This window comes from Polypterus senegalus, chromosome 9 (assembly GCF_016835505.1).
Source record: "Polypterus senegalus isolate Bchr_013 chromosome 9, ASM1683550v1, whole genome shotgun sequence".
In the NCBI taxonomy this organism is placed as follows: Eukaryota; Metazoa; Chordata; class Cladistia; order Polypteriformes; family Polypteridae; genus Polypterus; species Polypterus senegalus.
The window spans coordinates 174,124,014-174,142,355 of NC_053162.1; the positions used below are offsets into that span (position 1 = coordinate 174,124,014).

The 18,342-nt window shown below is 43.7% G+C and overlaps 1 protein-coding gene across 1 annotated transcript in view; it reads left to right on the forward strand.

Moving 5' to 3' along the window:
- Positions 1–6,661, forward strand: part of gtf3c4 (general transcription factor IIIC, polypeptide 4) — a 29,886-nt gene extending 23,225 nt beyond the window's left edge. The window contains exons 4-5 of the mRNA XM_039764298.1: positions 3,984–4,072; positions 4,670–6,661. Of these exons, the coding sequence (XP_039620232.1) occupies positions 3,984–4,072; positions 4,670–4,734 (154 nt within the window). The 3' untranslated portion in view covers positions 4,735–6,661. The remainder of the gene's footprint in view (positions 1–3,983; positions 4,073–4,669) is intronic.
- The last annotated feature ends 11,681 nt before the right edge of the window (positions 6,662–18,342 follow it).

Here is an 18,342-nt window from a genome sequence, read left to right on the forward strand (position 1 = left end):
CACTACTGTTTATATATTGTGGAAACCAGGGGCGCGTACAGCTGTCCCATCCTGACACAGACGGACTGAGACAGCAGTGTAGCACACAACACCCTTTATTTATAGCGGGGAGACGCTTTTCTCACTCCCCAGATCACAGCACAACAGAGCAGCAACATAGACAATGACGGTCTTTTTCTCCTTTCTTCTGTCAGTCCTTTCCGCCTCCACTCCTTCTCACAAGCTTCTTCCACCCGACTCTGGCCCTTGAATAGTGGTGGCTGGCCCCTTTCATAGGACGCCTGGAAGAACTCCATATGTCCAATGGTCTTCTTCCGGCAGCACTTCTCGATGTGGCGGATGTGCTGCCAGTTGGCTCAATAAATGTCCAGGTGTCCCCTGGCAGGGGCTACAGGCCCCAGCAGGTTTGAGCTTCCATGCTCCAAACCCATGGCCCTGCTGCAAGCTAAGGAGGCAGCCCTCTATCGGTCTGGGGGAGTAAATGTCCTGAAAAAGCCCTCTCACCTGGTCATTCCATTGTCAAGGACCAGGGCCATCTGCCGCAACATATACATACACACACGTACACACTGCTTGTCGAAAAACATTTTAGAACACCTCAGTTTTTCCAGTTTTTCTGGAAATACACGCAATTAAATCTCTAGTTCTGACATAGCCTGTTTTGGGTCATTGCCTTGCTGAACCCCTGACCTACTAGACACACACCAGAAGGTATTCTGCAAGGTATGCAGCAAACTGCTGTGGTAACCCTTTTTGATTCAAAATGCCAGTCACTCTGTGCAAGTCCCCAGCTCTGCCTCCAGCAAAGGAACTCCAGACCATCCGACTTCCTCCTCCATGTTTGACAGTTGGTGTCCCACACTGAGGAACCATGTTTTTACTAACTTGATGGCGTACAAACACCCTATGTGATGAACCGAAGATTTCACAATTTGATTCATTGGTCCATAAGAGTTTCTTACAGCTTGCAGTAGTCCATAGCTGGTATTCCATGACATAGGCAAGCCTCGCTTTCTTACTTTGCCCTTTAAGGAAAGGCTTTCTTGCTGCCACTCACCCTGTCAAACCTGCAGCACAAAGTCTCCTCTTCACAGTACAAAGTGAGATTTGCTTTATGTCGACCTGCACTGTTAAGCTGTGCTTGAAGCTGTTGTGCGGCGAGGCGCCTGTGATCACACAAGATAGTCACCCTCAGAAGCTTGTCTTCTAATTGGCTTGTGACTTTGGGTCTGCCAGATTTCTTCCCATCAGAGTTACTTCCAGTTTCTAATTGCCTTTGGTTTGTGTAGGACACCACTGTACTTGGTGACATTTTGATTTTTTTTTTATCTAAATGAAAGGCCTACACTTGTAAGGGTAATAATGCTCTGTCTCATTTCATTTGTTGAATGGCCTTTTTCTTGCCATTACTGGACTTTACAACTTTATGAAGTGGAATATTGTCCAAGTAGTGCTACGGAGGGTGTAGTAACACAGTCTGTTCCAACTCCACTTTAACACAGACAGATTTTTAAGTAATCAGTATAAGCTGGGGCATTCGTACAAATTGTTTTCTCCACCTTGCAAGGCTTCATTTACTTTAATTTGTAACATATTAGTAGAATATGCTTCAATGTGCTTGAAGAAGGCCCATTTGTAATATTCTGAAATTTCCTTTTTTCCCGTTTTTGCTAACCTAGACTTTATATTTAACCTCTGACAGTTTACTGCTTACCATTTGAGCATTTTAGGTCATTCATTGCATTCCAGCTGATTAAATGTGAAGAAAAACTGGAAGCAATGAGGTGTTGTAAAACTTTTGACCGAGTGTGTATGTGTGTGTGTTTGTGTATATCAATCAATAAATAGAGCCTCTGACGCCCCTACCCCCCTTTCTGATGCCACTGCGTCGCTCCTGTCTGGTCTTGAATTGGAGGTCTACACTTCACCTCTACTTTTCTCTCACTCCCTTTTTGCTTCTAACAAACACCTACTCACAACCAAAGTGCCAAGCACCAGAACTCAGGATTTAGAGCACACTACCTAATTTGACCTTTGCATCTTCCTTGGGTTTTGTCCAACTTTCTCCTTCCAGTTCATACCTGAGCCAAATGTGACCACATCTTTTTTTTTTTTTTTTCTCGTCCAGAACAGCACCTCAATCATTCCTTCACCTTTTTGGTTAGTGCTGCCTTTAGGCCCATCAGTTTCTTCTGCTTCATCCTTCGTTTTCATTAAGTAAAGCCCTCAGTGCACCACAGAGTATATAAATTAGCATAATATTGATTAGATTCAGTAAACGGGACAAATAATACAGCCAAGCAATCAGTATATAATAAATATTGACAAAAAATGTGTGGAAAAATAAAAAAAACACAGGTTGGCTAATTCTTTTTTTCCTATAACATCTATCAAATCTGAGATTTTGGAGTATTTAGGTAAACTGATTTGTCTGGGTCACAGGATGTCAGAGGTGGGAACTTGACACCAGCGAAGAGTTGTTGATGGATATTCTCCCACGCTGTCTCTAGTCCACCTCTATGAGGTGGCAGAGGTGAGACACGGAGCCAGCACTTCCACCACTCAGCTCAACGAAGTTTCCATGAGCTAATGGCTTTTCTAGTGCAGCAGCTCCCTTTTAGCCTTGCTTTGTGTGCCACCTGTTTACAGAACTGTGCTGCCAACTTTGTGGCTTAAAGCCTAGTGTCTCAAGTATTTAATGAGGATGTGTTGGACCACAGCAAAAAGTCCACTTTCTACATCCAGCCAACATCCCTAAATTGCCTGCAGGTAAATGGGAGTGTGAGCAATCTCAAGACCAGGAGATGTGCATGTGTTTGATAAACTGTAATGAAAGACAATGTCAGCTAAACCATAGACATTGTTAACTAGAAAACGTGTTGACACTAAAACGGTGAACAAAGTTGAGAAATGAAATGCTAGGAGTCCTGAACCAGAAAACAAACTACTAAGAGCGCAGAGACTGTTGGGTGGTTGAATCCGTAATCTCGGATGATGCGCTGCATGCCTTGCGACGTTATTAAGCTAGGCATCGGTCACATGCCACATGGTGCCTTCTGGGAGGCACTGTATGTTAGCGTCAGAGTCCAAAAAGGGTGAGACTACAAAATGGTGGGGTACAGAATGATGCACATAAAAAAAAAAAGCAACAAAAATGTTTATATTGATTTATAACAAAATTTTAAATAAGTACTTACATTTTAATGTTCCACGAGGTACACAAAATTAGGAAGCATAAAAATTACCCTGAAGCAAAAAAAATATTAAAGAACTGTAAGAACTTGGGCAGCGAAAGTGTAGATAAGAGGCCAATCAGACGAATGAGCACACGTCTCAAGTGGTGGACTCCTCCATTTTGGAACGCAGGTATCAAAGGAGACTCACACAGATGAGTGATTGGGTCCTAGTGGGTGGCAGCTTTTCAGTTGTGCATGTCTTCCTGTCAGGCCTGCTTTTTGGTAGGGCACAGTTATGAAGATAATGGGCATATAAGAGATGATCTGAACACTTCCATTTTAGTGTCTCACGTGTTGAATGCAGCTGTCTGAAGTATCTGTAAGTGCAGCACAAGTTCAAGCTGGTGAGCAACAGCGTGTTAGAGGCCTTCATTTTAAAAAGCCTACCACAAAAGTGTTGCTGGAAGGCATTGCAAGGCTGGATTCACCTTTCATTCGCCACATTGTGATGTCAGACATTTCAAAGCCCCTCACTTCGCCTACGTTTTTGGTTTTTTTTTTTGTTTGTTTTCTTGCCATTTTCTTTTGATTCCTCTCTCTTTGTTGATTCTCAATTTTTTTTTTTACTTCCCCGTTTTTGCAAAGTTGGAACGTCATGTTCTTGTTGTTGCTCTGCCAGTCTTTTTCCTCCTGAAGCCTTTTTCCCGGTGCCGGGAAGCGTGCTGACTGCTGAGACTTCCCCTCTGAAACGCAGCAACATCAAAAGCCGGCATGGCAAGTGAGCGTTTGAAATGTGTTCTCTTTTAGGTGCGTGCTGTCATACCAGGCCTGTCAAACGCTCACTTACAGAAGGTGTCTGCTGCAAGACAGCATCGCCAGACATCCCGTACCTGACGGTAAGCCGCCTTTCACTTCCTAGCCGTGGCATGATTCTCCTGGGCAGAGGATGATGACCCTTTGTGGGATGGGGGGACTATATCTTCTGTTTTGTGTAGTTTAATGAATATAATACGGGGAAACCCACTCATTTTTTTGAAAATATAATCTCAAACACAGCATGTGTTTTAACATCTTTACAGATGTCAGTCTGTCAGTTTTCTTCCATTTGAAGGCTCAGCTATGTGATAAGAAGCAAAAGTGCATGTTAGGCTGCAGGAAGTTCTAATAAAGAAATTTCCACAGTTCCACACTGTGATTTGAAGATGAAGGACGAGTGGGTCCAAAAAGTGAAGTGGAATCCCAGCTCTTTTACACCTGCCAGTTAATTATTGCTGGTGATTTACTGAATGCAGCTAAACTGGTTTGTCATCCCTGGGGTTTCTGGGCTGGACTGATTTGCCCTCAACAGTTAATAATTGAACAGGAATAGTCTTGAGTTTCTAATCACATCCAACCTTTAGACTCATTTCAAAGTTGGGTGCCATCATGTATGTTGAAGCGTCTTCCATTACGGATAAAGTGTCTAATTTGTTGTTTCTTTTCAATCCTTTTAGACCCTGACTGGATAAAACGAATTTTGCAAGGACCCTGTACGTTCTGCGACTCCCCACTGTTTTAAAACCGGGGAGCAGTTCCTCTGGGACTTTGGTGGGAAAGACTGTACTCTTGGCATAATGGATATTGCCCTGGACACTGCATTCACTTTCTATCCAAATTCAGTTTATTTTCCCAAGTCTTCTGCTGAAGTAGAAGAGTAAGAATGGAAGGAGACATTTTCGTTCGTTTCATATTCCTTCCTAATGGTTCCTTCTTGTTTCTTTGGCTCTCAAAAATTGCTAGATTTCAGGACGCAATTTGTAGCCGTCGTCGTTGGTAACAAATATCTTGGCGTCCTCAGGTTTGGTCAGAGGCAGGTGGCATTTACACATTTTTACTGTCCCCATGTGGTGGCAAATGCGTTTACGGGTTAAAATTGGTGGCGGGGTTTAGAATTTGTTCCAGAATGAGTACCTAGGTCTAAGATTACCTAAACTGGGTCTTCATTGAGTGCATTGAGGAATCTTTGGGTCTTTGACCAGACACAAGGAGTTGGGATTGTGGTTAAAGATTCTTATAGACCACTTCAAGACCTAATTAAATATTTGAACATCAAGGATTTATTCTCACGTAATGTTCACATTCAGTCCAGCGCTGGGAAGCTTCTGGTGATTTTGCAGTAGGATTGGCCAAGAAAATTTGTAAAGGAAACGGTCCACTTGAGGGAAGACAGTAACTTTTATATGGGCTGTGACAGTGGCTACTAGAAATGGGCCTCGTCGATTCCTAACTTAACCCTTTCCCTTAAATTGAGATCTTACCTTCAAGTGGCAGATCCTGTCCCTCCTTGCTCCCCAGTCCTCAGTTTAGAGGCCCGCTAAGCCCAAGCCATGTAAGGTTTAGCGTGAGTCTCTCTTAACTCCCAGATGCGCTAACAACAAAGCAGGGAATCCCTGCACGTCCCTCAAGTTTTCTTTGTGTCCAGCTGGCCATGATTTGACCACCATAGCGTGAGCTTCGGTTTTAAGAGGTGAGATAGGAAGCAGGGCCTGCAATTATGGCTTTTGTGGCTTGTGCTTACCTGTCAACCTGGGCCACTCCGAACTGTAGCCCAGGGACCAGGAGCAGAATGGCATTGTGGTTAAAGCAGAAGGCTAGAAGGGTGCACATGCGCTGGTGGTTTGAGTTGTGGCTTTTGTAGAAAGTGAAGAAAACAAACAAACAAAAAAATCTCTGTGAAGAACTAACATGGTCAGCCTCGTGGGACTGGAGTTAATGAGATTCCAGCATAATGAGGGACAGATCTGGCTAGCAGATGTGAGATTTTATTGTTAATTAAAGGGGTTGCGGTGCATATCGTTAAATACAATTAACCCAGTTAAAAAAAAAAAAAAAAAGAAAGAAATCAGGCCTCAGGAGGGGGGCACGTTATAAGGGTGACCATTCTCCTGTGACTGAAAGGCCTGTGACACTGAATCAAAGGCAACGCTTATCTACCTTAAAATAGAAGTAAAACCTTAATAATTTAGTGACACAGAAAGAAAAAAAGAAAATCAAAGCCACGCCGGACACACTTTTGGGTTGTAAATCAGGGCAGAATGTGCTTTAGGAAGTGACCCCGACTCTGACACCACAAGCCTCCAAATGTTGTCTTCATTTGGAGTGCCAAAAAGAAGCAGTGTGGGCACAAAATCCAAACTGAAAAAATACAAACGGCGTTCCCCGCAAGTATTGACAATCACCGACAAGACGTTGCCCGATTCCTTCTCCCATTTCACATCCTGTGTAATTCACCGGCAATATTAGTTTATAACAAACGAAGGTATTGACTGAACCTTGTGTTCCTGCACTGCTCCGCCACTCAATCCTCCAGACCCACAGTGCTCTTTGTAAGGAGGGGCTCGAGTAGAAGCCTTGTTGCTGTTCTTCTATGTTAACCTCTTTCTTGTTAACTTCTGTTTGCTCTCTTTGTAAATAAACTGGTTTTCTAAGACTTTTGTACACGGTCACCTGTAGCAGTGCTCCTCTTTATGTCTTCTTGAGGTCCGCTTTCCGATCAGCTCTGTGAACGGCAGCCAGCCGAGGTGCTGCTCCAAGAACCAAAACTTCTGTTGCCATTTGAGCGATTTCACACCCCCAGTCGGTGAGTTTTGAGCACAGCAAGATTAATACGAGGGGGGACCCAAAAATAGTGAGAATAGTTTTCTGGAGGGGCGTTAGTTTCGACGTTTACCGCTAGGTGTGTGTACTAGACTGCCCTCTGCATCATTTGGCCAAGCGGCATCCTTGAAGTGCTCAGGCCATTGCGTGATGCATTGTGGAGATGACCCGAATTGTGACGATCGGACGAGCACTGAAAATGGCATGACAACGGTTACCCACCCCCACTCCCTGGACCTTGTGCCCTGTGATTTTTTTTTTTTTTTTCTGATTTCCAAGAATGAAGAGGGACCTTAAAGGAAAGTGTTTTCAAGATGTAGAGGAGGTCAAGAAGCAAACGACAGAGGCACTGAAGGCTATCACTTTGCAGAAGTTTCAGTTCAGTTTTGAACAATGGAAAAGTGGTGGGACAAGTGTATTGTGTGTCAGGAATAGAGTTTTTGGAGGGGGATTACATTTTGGAAATGTTCTGAGAAATATACAATTTTTAATTTTTTTTTTAATTCTCGTTATTTTCGTATAATCTGGAATGATCTTTTATGAAAGTTTGTGTCTTATGAAAGTTTGTGTCTTATTACGATGGGGAACCCAAATTCTCCCAATTTTGTTAAAAAACATACTTATACACTTTACAGCAGTTCCATTTTAGTCACCGTCAAACTAGTTCCCTTTAGTTGCAGTACACTTGTCCCAGCCCTTCTTCCATTCCTAGGAATGCTTCCCGTACTCCTCTTTTGTTATTACCATGTCTGGAGCTTCCTGAGATTTTTCTTTTTCTGGATTCTTTCAGGGTAGGAAATCATCTTCCCTTCATCTAAGATTTAATTTTGGGAACAAAAAAAAGTCACAGGCTATGAATTTAAGGGTGCAAAACAACAACTACATTTGTTTTTGGTCAAAAAACTCTGACTTGTATGGTGTGAGCAGGTGCCATGTCATGGTGCGTTTTTTTCCTGCAGATACCTCAATATTTCAGTGTAGCGTTGCTGATTAACAGTCTTTTCTAGGGGAACAAGCTCTTTATTAGCAAGTCTGAGTGTCAAACGTGATCATCGTCTTCATGTTCAAAATGATTTGACTTTCTTTTTGCAGCGCAGAGAACCAAATTGCCCAAGTCAATTGTAGTATAAATGTCACAAATACACACTCGTATCATCATCCTCACAGTGTCACTTGGCAGACTGATTAAAAAGACTGTAGGCATGCAATAGCTAGCAGCTTAGTCCGTAAGTACACCTTTCTCCCGTGTGATTGGCTGATTTCAGGTATTTCCTTAGATTCCCCCTCATATTCTCATTTTCAGATAAAATGGTTGAATCAGAATAATGCGATGGTACTTTTTAACAGTTTAAGGATGTCCTGCCCAGTGTCGGACAGCGGGGAGTGAACTGGCAATTTTTGAGTGTTACACTTCAGCTCTTTTGCTACATATTTAAGAAAACGACAGAGGAGCAAATCCTAGTTGACAATTACGACATGAGTCAGATTCATTAAAAGTCATAGGTGTGACTCGGGATCAGCGGTCTGAGGTGTCACTTAGAAGAGGTCATAATGGTGGAAAGTGCACTTGCAAGTATTTAGGTGAAAATGCTGAACATTGTTGAGGTTTTTTTTAATCGTATACATATAAGTCACTTGCTCAGTAAACTGAAATGTTAAGAAAAGAAAAAACACTTTTTAACACAAAAGCTGTTACTTATTTTTTTTCCCCCAGTTGTCACTTTTCATATCATTCTTTCCCTCTCAAGATAAAGTGGCTCTGCTGTCAGACTGTAGCTCAGGATTGGATAGCTGGTAATCACATGACACCCGCACACCTAATATGGTGCTGCTTCCCCGTCCCTGTATCTTAAATTCTCTCCCTGTGGCTGCAATGTTGCCTTCCATTCCAAGTGGGAAGTCAGAATTTCAGAGTTCCTAGTAGGAATTTTCAACTAGGACACCCCCTTAAGTCACATTTTTGGGCTGGTCTGTCAAGTCCACTTCAGATCATGATGTAAATCCAAAATGGCGATACGCACTGCGCACTTTCATAAAACCTGTAGTATTATACTGGTTATTCGCACTTCTGTCTGTTTGTGTCTCATTAAATCAGTCGTACACACGGCGATGTTCAACTTCTATCCGTGGACATGTTGCCATGATGTTTGGAGGTCGCATAATGCATTTTTTGCAATTGTTATTTATTCCGAGGGAGCAAACACAACAAAGGTTTTCCTGCATGCACTTATATTGGTTTTCCGAATGTTTTATTGGAACGCAGTTAACTCGGGTGTGACTTCATTCCCAGCTTTGACTTCCGAAGTATAGTAGGGGACAGAAGCATTTGATCCCCTGTTGAATTTGTAAGTTTGCTCACTTACAAAGAAATGAACACTCTAATTTTTACCATAACAATGTGAGACTGTTCGTTTCTTTGTAAGTGAGCTGACTTACATGGAATAAAGGATAACGTCATCCAGTCTTCTGGCCAGGTTCTTCATATGATTTTGTGTCCATTCAGCCAAAAGAGCATTTGTGAGGTCAGGTACTGGTGTGAGATGAGAAGACGTGGCTCACAATCGCCATTCCAATTTATCCCAAAGGTGTTCAATAGGATTGAAGTCAGGGCTCGGTGCAGGCCACTCAAGTGCCTCCATGTCTTTATGAAACTGGCTTTTAACACAGAACAGAAAAGGGCCTTCCCCAAACTGTCGACTCAAAAGTCGGAGACGCACAATTGTCTAAAATGGGTTTATGTGCCAAGACATTAATGGAACCAAGCCCACACTCTACTATTATCCCCCAAACTTGACAGCAGGCACCGTGCAGTCCAGAAGGTAACGTTCTCCTAGCGTCCACCAAACCCAGACAGGTCCATCAAAAAGCCAAATGGTGAAGTGTGATCATCACTCCAGACAACATGTTTGCACTGCTCCGGTGTGCAGTGGCAGGGTGCTTTAGTGACCTTAAGGTACTCGACTATGGAAACCAATCTCATGAAGCTCCTGAGGCAAAGCTCTTGTGGTGGTGTTGCTGCCAGAGGCAGTCCAGTTGTGAGGGATGCCACAGAAGAGAGGCGGCTTTTACACACCTCAGTGCTCTGTGAGTTGGAGCTGTCATTGCTCCCAGACAGCTCCACTCCAGCTGACCAGGGCAGATCTAGCAAAGCAGAAATTGAGCATACTGGCTCGTGGCAAAGGAGCCATCCTATGACTGTGCCACTGAACGGTTTACTATCGCCCACTCTACCGCCAGCATTTGTCAATGGAGTTCGCTTGGCCATTTGCTTGATTTGATGTGTCTAATTACGATGGGTACAGCTGAAGCACCTGAACTCAATAATTCAGAGAGGCGTCCACATAACATTTGACCATATAAGGAAAGGTTAACAGAAGATTAAAGTAGAGGAAACAACTAATCCGAGGAGCCATTAAGGTGTCATGGACATCAACTCTTCTTCAGAGCAGTGTCACTTGTCTCTGTATAAACTGCTATTAAAGGAACACTTTGAAAACACATCAGATCTCAATGGGGAAAAAAATCCTGCAGGCCATCTCTACTGATCTGGACTGATATGGTGATGTGTTAGGAACGAAGAGATGGTAGCCACATCATTTGATGAACCTACAGCGGGCTGAATTCAAAGACACCCTGAAAATCAAAGGGAAAAAATGATGTGGCAGGCAGGAGAGTCCATTTGACTGAAATTTCATTGCAGCAACTCCAAATCTTACTCAGTAGTTTGTATGGCCCCCCCGCATACTTGTATGCATACCTGACAATGTTGGGGGGGCATGCTCCTATAGAGATGATGGATGGTGTCCTGGGGCATCTCTTCCCAAATCTGGACCAGGGCATCACTGAGCTCCTGGACAGTCTGAGGTGCAACATGGCGGCGTCTGATGAACTGAAACAAAATGATCCCAGAGGTGTTCTATTGGATTGAGGTCAGGCGAGTGAGCGTGTGGGCCAGTCATTGGTATCAATTCCTTCGTCCTCAAGGAACTGCCTGCTGGACATTGTCCTGCACCAGGAGGAACCCATGAGCCACTGCACCAGCATAGGGTATGACAATGGGGCCAAGGATTTCATCCTGATACCTAATGGCAGTCAAGGTGCTGTTGTCTAGCCTGTAGAGGTCTGTGCGTCCCTCCATGGCTACGCCACCCCAGACTATCACTGACCCACCACCAAACCTGTCATGCTGAACGATCTTATAGGCAGCATAACGTTCTCCATGGCTTCTCCAGGCCCTTTCACGTCTGTCACATGTGCTCAGGGTGAATCTGCTCTCATCTGTAAAAAGTACAGGGCACCAGTGGTGGACCTGCCAATTCTGGTAGCCTATGCCAAATGCCAATCAAGCTCCACGGTGCCGGGCAGTGAGCAGAGAGCCCACTAGAGGACGTCAGGCCACCCTCATGAAGTCAGTTTCTGATTGTTTGGTCAGAGACATTCACACCAGTGGCCTGGCTGCTGGACGTCATTTTATAGACTCTGGCAGTGCTCATCCTGTTCCTCCTTGCCCAAAGGAGCAGAGACTGGTGGGTCCTGCTGATGGGTTAAGGACCTTCGACGAGGGGCCCTGTCCAGCTCTCTGAGAGTAACTGCCTGCCTGTCTCCTGGAATCTCCTCCATGCCATTGAGACACAGCAAACCATCTGGCAATGACGCGTATTGATGTGCCATCCTGGAGAAGTTGGCCTACCTGTGCCAGCTCTGTAGGGTCCAGGTATGGCCTCATGGTACTAGTAGTGACACTGACCGTAGTCAAATGCAAAATGAGTGACAAAACAGATGAGATGGGGAAAAATGTCTCCACCTGTTAAACCATTCATTCCTGTTTTGGGGATCCTCTCATTGTGGCCCCTCTAGTGCACCAAAGCAGCTGAAACTGATGAACAAGCCCCTCTGCTACTTCACTGAGCAGATCAATAGCCCACAAGTGTCATTGACTTGATGCTTTACTCTCGTTAAAAAGGGGTCCTTTTATAAAATCCACCGTCTCTCTGTCTGTCTATCTGTCCGCTTTTCATGAAGGAAACTACTTTAGATCTTAAAGATCTTTACTACTTAGATCGGGTTTTTTTTCTACAATTTGCTTGAACATTCCAGTTGACTTTCCGACTTCTCTCATTGCGCTATGTATCATAGTTCACTTGCAGCACCGATTTATTCACGTGAATCTGAGAGAGACGCAGTGGGCCGAGGGAAAGGGGGGGGTCCTCCACATTCATGCGCCAGCCTCAGGGCGTATCTTACCTCCGCTTAGCTAACGAACGAGAGAACTACTTCACAGATTTAGATCAGGCTTTTTTTCTAGAATTTGCTTGAACATTCTGGTTGATTTTGCGATTTCTCTCATCACACTAAGTATCAGAGTTCCCTTGCAGGAGGGATTTAATTGAGCTAATCTGAGACAGAGGCAGCGGGCCGAGGAGAGGGGGGTAGCGTGACATCAGGAGTGGGCAGCCGGGCAGGGCCCTCCTCACTGACACGCCAGCCTCCGTTTGAGTCGCTGTACCTCTCGCCATGTTTTCCCTCCACTTAGCTAGTGATACCCGTTTGTTTATTGATTTTTGAAGTTTGTGCCGTTTCACTAGTACGCGGGCAGAGCTGCAGAGGACGGCTAGTTAGTCATAAAATTAAGTAACCGAAATTGCTCTTTCGTAAAACGAATGGACTGAACACGGCATTAAACAAACAGCTTGAGGTTGCCGATGTCAGTCCCTCACCTGGTGTAAGTGAACTAGCGGTGGATGTTGACTGAAGTAGTTTCTTCCATCTTGTCCCACAGATCTTACCTTTAGAAGACACCCAGTTAAGCTGCTTATTACCAAGTTTCATCGCTTGCCATTCATTCCCTGTGACATGAGGGATGGTCTGCTACTAAATAAAGAATAAACCTGCTCAAGAGTCCAGAAATTGACAGAATTTTTTTTGTCCCATGGGGAAAATTTAGCTTTTTACAAAAGCTCAGAAATGTTATAACAAATGAACAACCACAGTAACCCCCTGGAAATACACAAAACGTTTTACAAATTAAAAAAAAAAAAAAAAAGAAGAAAACTTGTGACTTGGCTAAAGATCCCTTCTACGATGTGCCTGATCTGCCTCCTCCAAATAGCTCAGTCCTGCTCCTTCTCCCCTTTTCCTTCAGATCTTCCTTTACTTTATCCAACACCGCACCCCGACTTCCATGCCCATCACTCTTTTGCCCGCATCTTCATCGTCTCTTCTCATCACATGTTCATACCACCTCAACCTGCTTTCCTGTACTTTGAGATTTCTCTCCCATGATGGTCTCCTTTCTTATTCTGTCCCTTCTTTGTAACTCCACACATCCATCTTAACATTCTCATGTCTGCCACATCTTCTGCTGCTGTGCTCCCTTTACTGTCGATGGCTCAGCTCTCGTGGACAGTGGAAATGAGGCAGGGCACCATTTTGCATGAAGGTCCGGCGTTACCTGACGGGCACCATTCCCAGACGATGGATTGGAAGAAGTGGACAACATCGTCTATGGCCTCTCAGATCTCCAGACCTTACCCCCTATGGGGGTACATTAACGAAAGAGTGTTTGTTCCACAAATACCCGCTAACATTCAGGATCTGTGACATCCAACTTGAGGAAGCTGTGAATTCAGTAACTAGGGACCGGTTGACTCGTGTGTGTGGCAAAAAATGGTCTACCGTTGTGATGTTTGTCGCTCTACACGTGGTGCTCATGTCGAGTGAATGAAACATCAAGGACCAAACTTTGAACTTTCTTCTATCCAGTGATGTGCAGAATGTGTTTCTGTCTTATACAGTTTGTTTGAAATCATTTTTTTAAATCTGCTTCTTTCATTTTGAATAGCCCTGTATATAAAATGTATGTATATATATTAAAAGAAAAAAGATTGACTACTTTTTTCTTATTGGGGGAAAAAAAAATCATTTATTAAAGTATTCAAACGAGATGCAGATCCCTAAACTCATTTGTAGTAATAAAGTCAGTGCAAGTCCATCGCGGGGAGTTTAACAAGGCTGTTAACGTGTTCTTCTAAGCATTACGCTGCACTGTCGTGTCCCTGAGGGAGGCGGCCACTGACCCGCGGATAGATGTAGTCGAGTGGGACGATGTCAGTAATCAGCCCAGCGGTGTCTTTCTGTGTCTGTGGGCTCGCTGGAGTGGAACTAATGCATCCCCCGCACAAGGCCAGAGCAGCGTGCATTTTACTGCTACATTAATTAAACAAACTTACAATTAACAGGAGGTTTGTTATGTTGGACGGCGGAAGGCAAAACGCGAAGTGATGAATAATGGGGGGGTGCACCTCCAGGTTGGCCTCGTGTCTTCGGAGCCTTTATGTTCTTGTTCTTGTCGGGTATTTTCACAGAGAAATAAGCCTGTCTCCGCTGACTGGGCATACACAGCTGATTAAAAGAAATGCTTGTAACTCTAGGGTGGCATGGTGGCACAGTGGTAGCACTGCTGCCTTGCAGTTAGGAGACCTGCGTGGAGTTTGCATGTTCTCCCCGTGTCTGCGTGGGTTTCCTCCCACAATCCAAAGACATGCAGGTTAGGTGCATTGGTGATCCTAAATTGTCCCTAGTGTGTGCTTGGTGTGTGTGCCCTGTGGTGGGCTGGCAAGGGGTTTGTTCCTGCCTTGTGCCCTGTGTTGGCTGGGATTGGCTCCAGCAGACCCCCGTGACACTGTAGTTAGGATATAGCGGGTTGGATGATGGATGGGTATTAATTAGAACTCGTTTCTTCTCCATAGGCGAGTTTAACATTAGAGGCTCGGCATCAGCCCCTCAAGTGGACGTTTTCAAATACGAGGTGAGATCAAAAAATACGGTGAACGTTTTAAAAAAAAGAAAGAAACGTTTATTGCAGTAAAAGATTGACAACAACTAGTCCCCCTCAACATACTCTCCTCCTCCACTTCGAATGCACTTTGCAAGGCAGTTCTGGAAGTTTCCTTTCGAGAGTGTCTTTAGTTGGGCTGTCGTGGCTGCCTGCATGTCGCCAATGGATTGAAATCGTTTGCCTTTCATCTTCATTTTCAATTTAGGGAACAGCCCAAAGTTGTATGGTGCACAGATCCAGTGACTAAGGTGGATGCGGACACAGCGTAATGTTTTTATTCAACAGAAATTGTCGTACAAGAAGGGATGTGTGACAAGAAGCGTTGTCATGATGGAGAATGGAACCGTTTCAACATTTTCCTCGGTTATTGATGCTCAAGGACTTCCTGATCTTTTCTCAGATCCAGTACGAAATCGATCAAACCACTTGTAAACGGTCTTCATGGTCGGTGCTGTGTCACCATAAACCCATTTTAACATCTGATGGGTTTCCTGAGCTTTTTGCAATTTGAAGCAAAGTTTCATGTTAATGTGTTGCTCGATATCCACTATTAACGACAAAACCTGAACAACACAACAGTGGCTCACAAACGACTGACAGTATCCACCAAGCTGAAACGTGTCACAAAGTCGGCTCTAGGATGGACAGGTCAGAACCTCCATTGAGTTGTTCTGCGTTGCTCTTGGATGGCACACTGCATCAACATTCACCCTACTTTTTGAACACACCTCGTAAGCAGCTGTAAGGTTCCATTGTTTTTTTGAGAATCACAAATGATTCAATACAAATAAAGGGGGGTCTCAGTCTAATCTTATGGACACAAGAGGATAAAGCGGCTCGCTGTAGCCCTGTTTCCTTAACTGCAATGTTATAGCAGGCAGCCATTTTAAGACGCCCTCAATGTAGTGTTCATCATAAAGGCCAAAGCTGCATATTTAACATGCCAAGGAATTTTTCGGTGTGTGCTAAAGGGGGTTTGTTGATAAAAAGGGGACACAACTGGATAAAGTGGCTCACTGTAGCCCTGTTTCCTTAATTGCATGGTAAAACAGGCAGCCATTTTAAGATGCCCCCAATGTAGCGTTCATCGCTTAGCAGCCCCTCCAAACTAAACGTCTACTCTGTTTTATGGGACGGTGCTGCAGCAGCCATTGTGCTGACGAGAACGTGGCAAAGTGAATGTCATGTCATTCTGTAACCCACATAACGCAGACCAGGGGGCATCAGAAAGGGACTGGGGGCTATCCCAGTTAGCACAGGGCACAAGGCAGGGACAAGCCCTGAGCTGGGTGCCAGTCCATCACCACAAGCAAAGTGAATGTGCAATGAGGCAAAAAACACAATCAGATCAATTTACAAACTGTATTAACAAGTCACTTAATCATAATATAAAAGATGTTACCCACTTAACAATCTATTTGAAATAATGGAAAAATTGGCAACATTTAGGTACGGAAAAATGCATCTGTTACTCGTATACTGGTATGTTACATAACCAGACCTTACAAAGTCTTCTTTTGATCTTAACAGGTATGTTCACTCCTAAAACACCTCAGTAAAGTGACGATTCGCCTCTGTGCGGAGTGCCCACTCTAGTAACGTCACACTTAGGGTGGGGGACCAGAGCCTTAGGGCTGGCACACAGACCCAGCCATTAGGAACTCATTATAATTTTGGTAATTCAATTAACTTGAAATACTAAAAACTAAAAAAAAAATATAATTTATCTCTCATTTTAGACCACGTGGATAACAGGTATCCGATGCCACAATGTCATCTTTTTCTTTTCTTAGTCTCATCACCTTATTCGACAAAGAAGCGGGTCCCAAACCATCCATTTGTGGAATATGATTGGTAAAAATGTTCATACCACGCTGTTCTTCTACTTTGATTTTCAATTAATCTAAGGTGTTGCTTTTAACAAATTTTTAGTGTCTCCAATGTATATTGTATATCAAGTGAAGGGGCGGACTGGCCATTAGGGCATTTGGGCAATGCCCGGTGGGCCGCGGACTCTGGTCTGGTCATGGGCCGGCCGTTTCACGAAATACATTTTATGTACTGGTTACTGTTTGACATTCAAATTAATTTTCTAAACTGCTAAACATTATCTGTCCAGTAATGCACTTTCTATAGTCCTATATAACATATTATATAATGTCATCAAGTTGTTTTAGTTGTCAGCACACAATATTGCAGCAAAACATTTGGTCAAAACTGCCTTTTGCCGATTTCTGTTTCGATACCGCTACATTTCGGTTAGCATATACATTCAGGGACGGTCTTAGGCATACGTGAACTAGGCATCCATGTAGGGCCTCGACTGTAAAGGGGGGCCCCCGACCCGACCCGGCCCCAACTTACAATTTTTTTTTTTTGGTCGGGCTGTGGGCCTGGGGCCCATATCATGTCCCTGGCACTGCATCCATCTGTGCCAGTCCCTCACGTCATGTCTCACAATACCCTCCTCATCCTAAATTTTATCACTCTGAGTCGAATTTGGAGGGGAAGGGTAGGAGCAGGGGGCAGCAGGCAGGGAATCGGGGGCGTGGCCGTGGGACTGGGAATGTATAAATAGCGATCGCTCAGTCTGGAATGTGCATCTCTTAGTCTTATTAACAACGGTAATTTATTATCCAAATCTTCACCTAAATCCCTAATAATACTGTCATGCCGCCGTAACTTTGCCAAATGCACTATGGCAAACGTTAATTTTAGAGATTTGTTTCGGATTCATTCAGAGAGATCCCCATTAAATCATGAAATATCGCTGTATTACCGGCCTTTACCAGATCCAGAACAAAATCAATATTTTACCACTCTGCATACACACAAGCGTACATGTAGGCCTACTGGTCATCTAAGTGACATCTGGACATTTTATTAGAACACCTTCCTGAGCTCCGGGGGGATTCCGCTCCCCCCCCATCCCATCCGGGACCCCCAAACTACTAAGTATGGCCCTGATACATTATTGCAATTTATTTTATCTCATATCTAGTGTAGAAATTCTTTGGTACTAATAATTAGTTTAGATTATGTATTATGCATTTCATTGTTCTGTGGTTGTCGGCATGAGCGATAATTAGTGGTTTTCAGCAGCGATTATTAGTATGATGAAACAAAGTTATAAAGCACAGGATAGAAATTTTTCATATTAGGACGGACATTTATAGTTTATTGTTAATGTAACATTTCAATCATGTGAGGTTTTCATTCTAACCTCGGTTATAATTAATTCCATTGTAAATGAGCAGCTACTAGCCTACTAGGGTACTGGCACTTGGACATGACATTTGACATGTACTCTAATAACGTGTAAGCCGTGCTACTAAATTTTTTATTTTACATTAAAATTTTATTTCTAAGCATGTTGTCAAATTTTAAGTTGTGTCTAAACAGCAGTGTACAGATTAAGTTTGGCAACAGTTTAAATAGAATTCACAGCAAGTAGTGAGCCGCGTACTCATCATAAATTTGAAGAGAATTACAATGAATAATGGGCCGAGTGGGTCGAAGTCGCCACCTCGCTCGTTGAAGGATGCCCAGTCCGCTCCTATTCAAGTGCAGATATACAATTCACCGATGTCAATTGAAAGTTTTATAGAATGGACAATTCCATATTTGATTTAAAGTTAACAGTTATTTTTTTTATGAACAAAGGGTATAACCCAGGCACATCTATTAATTTTC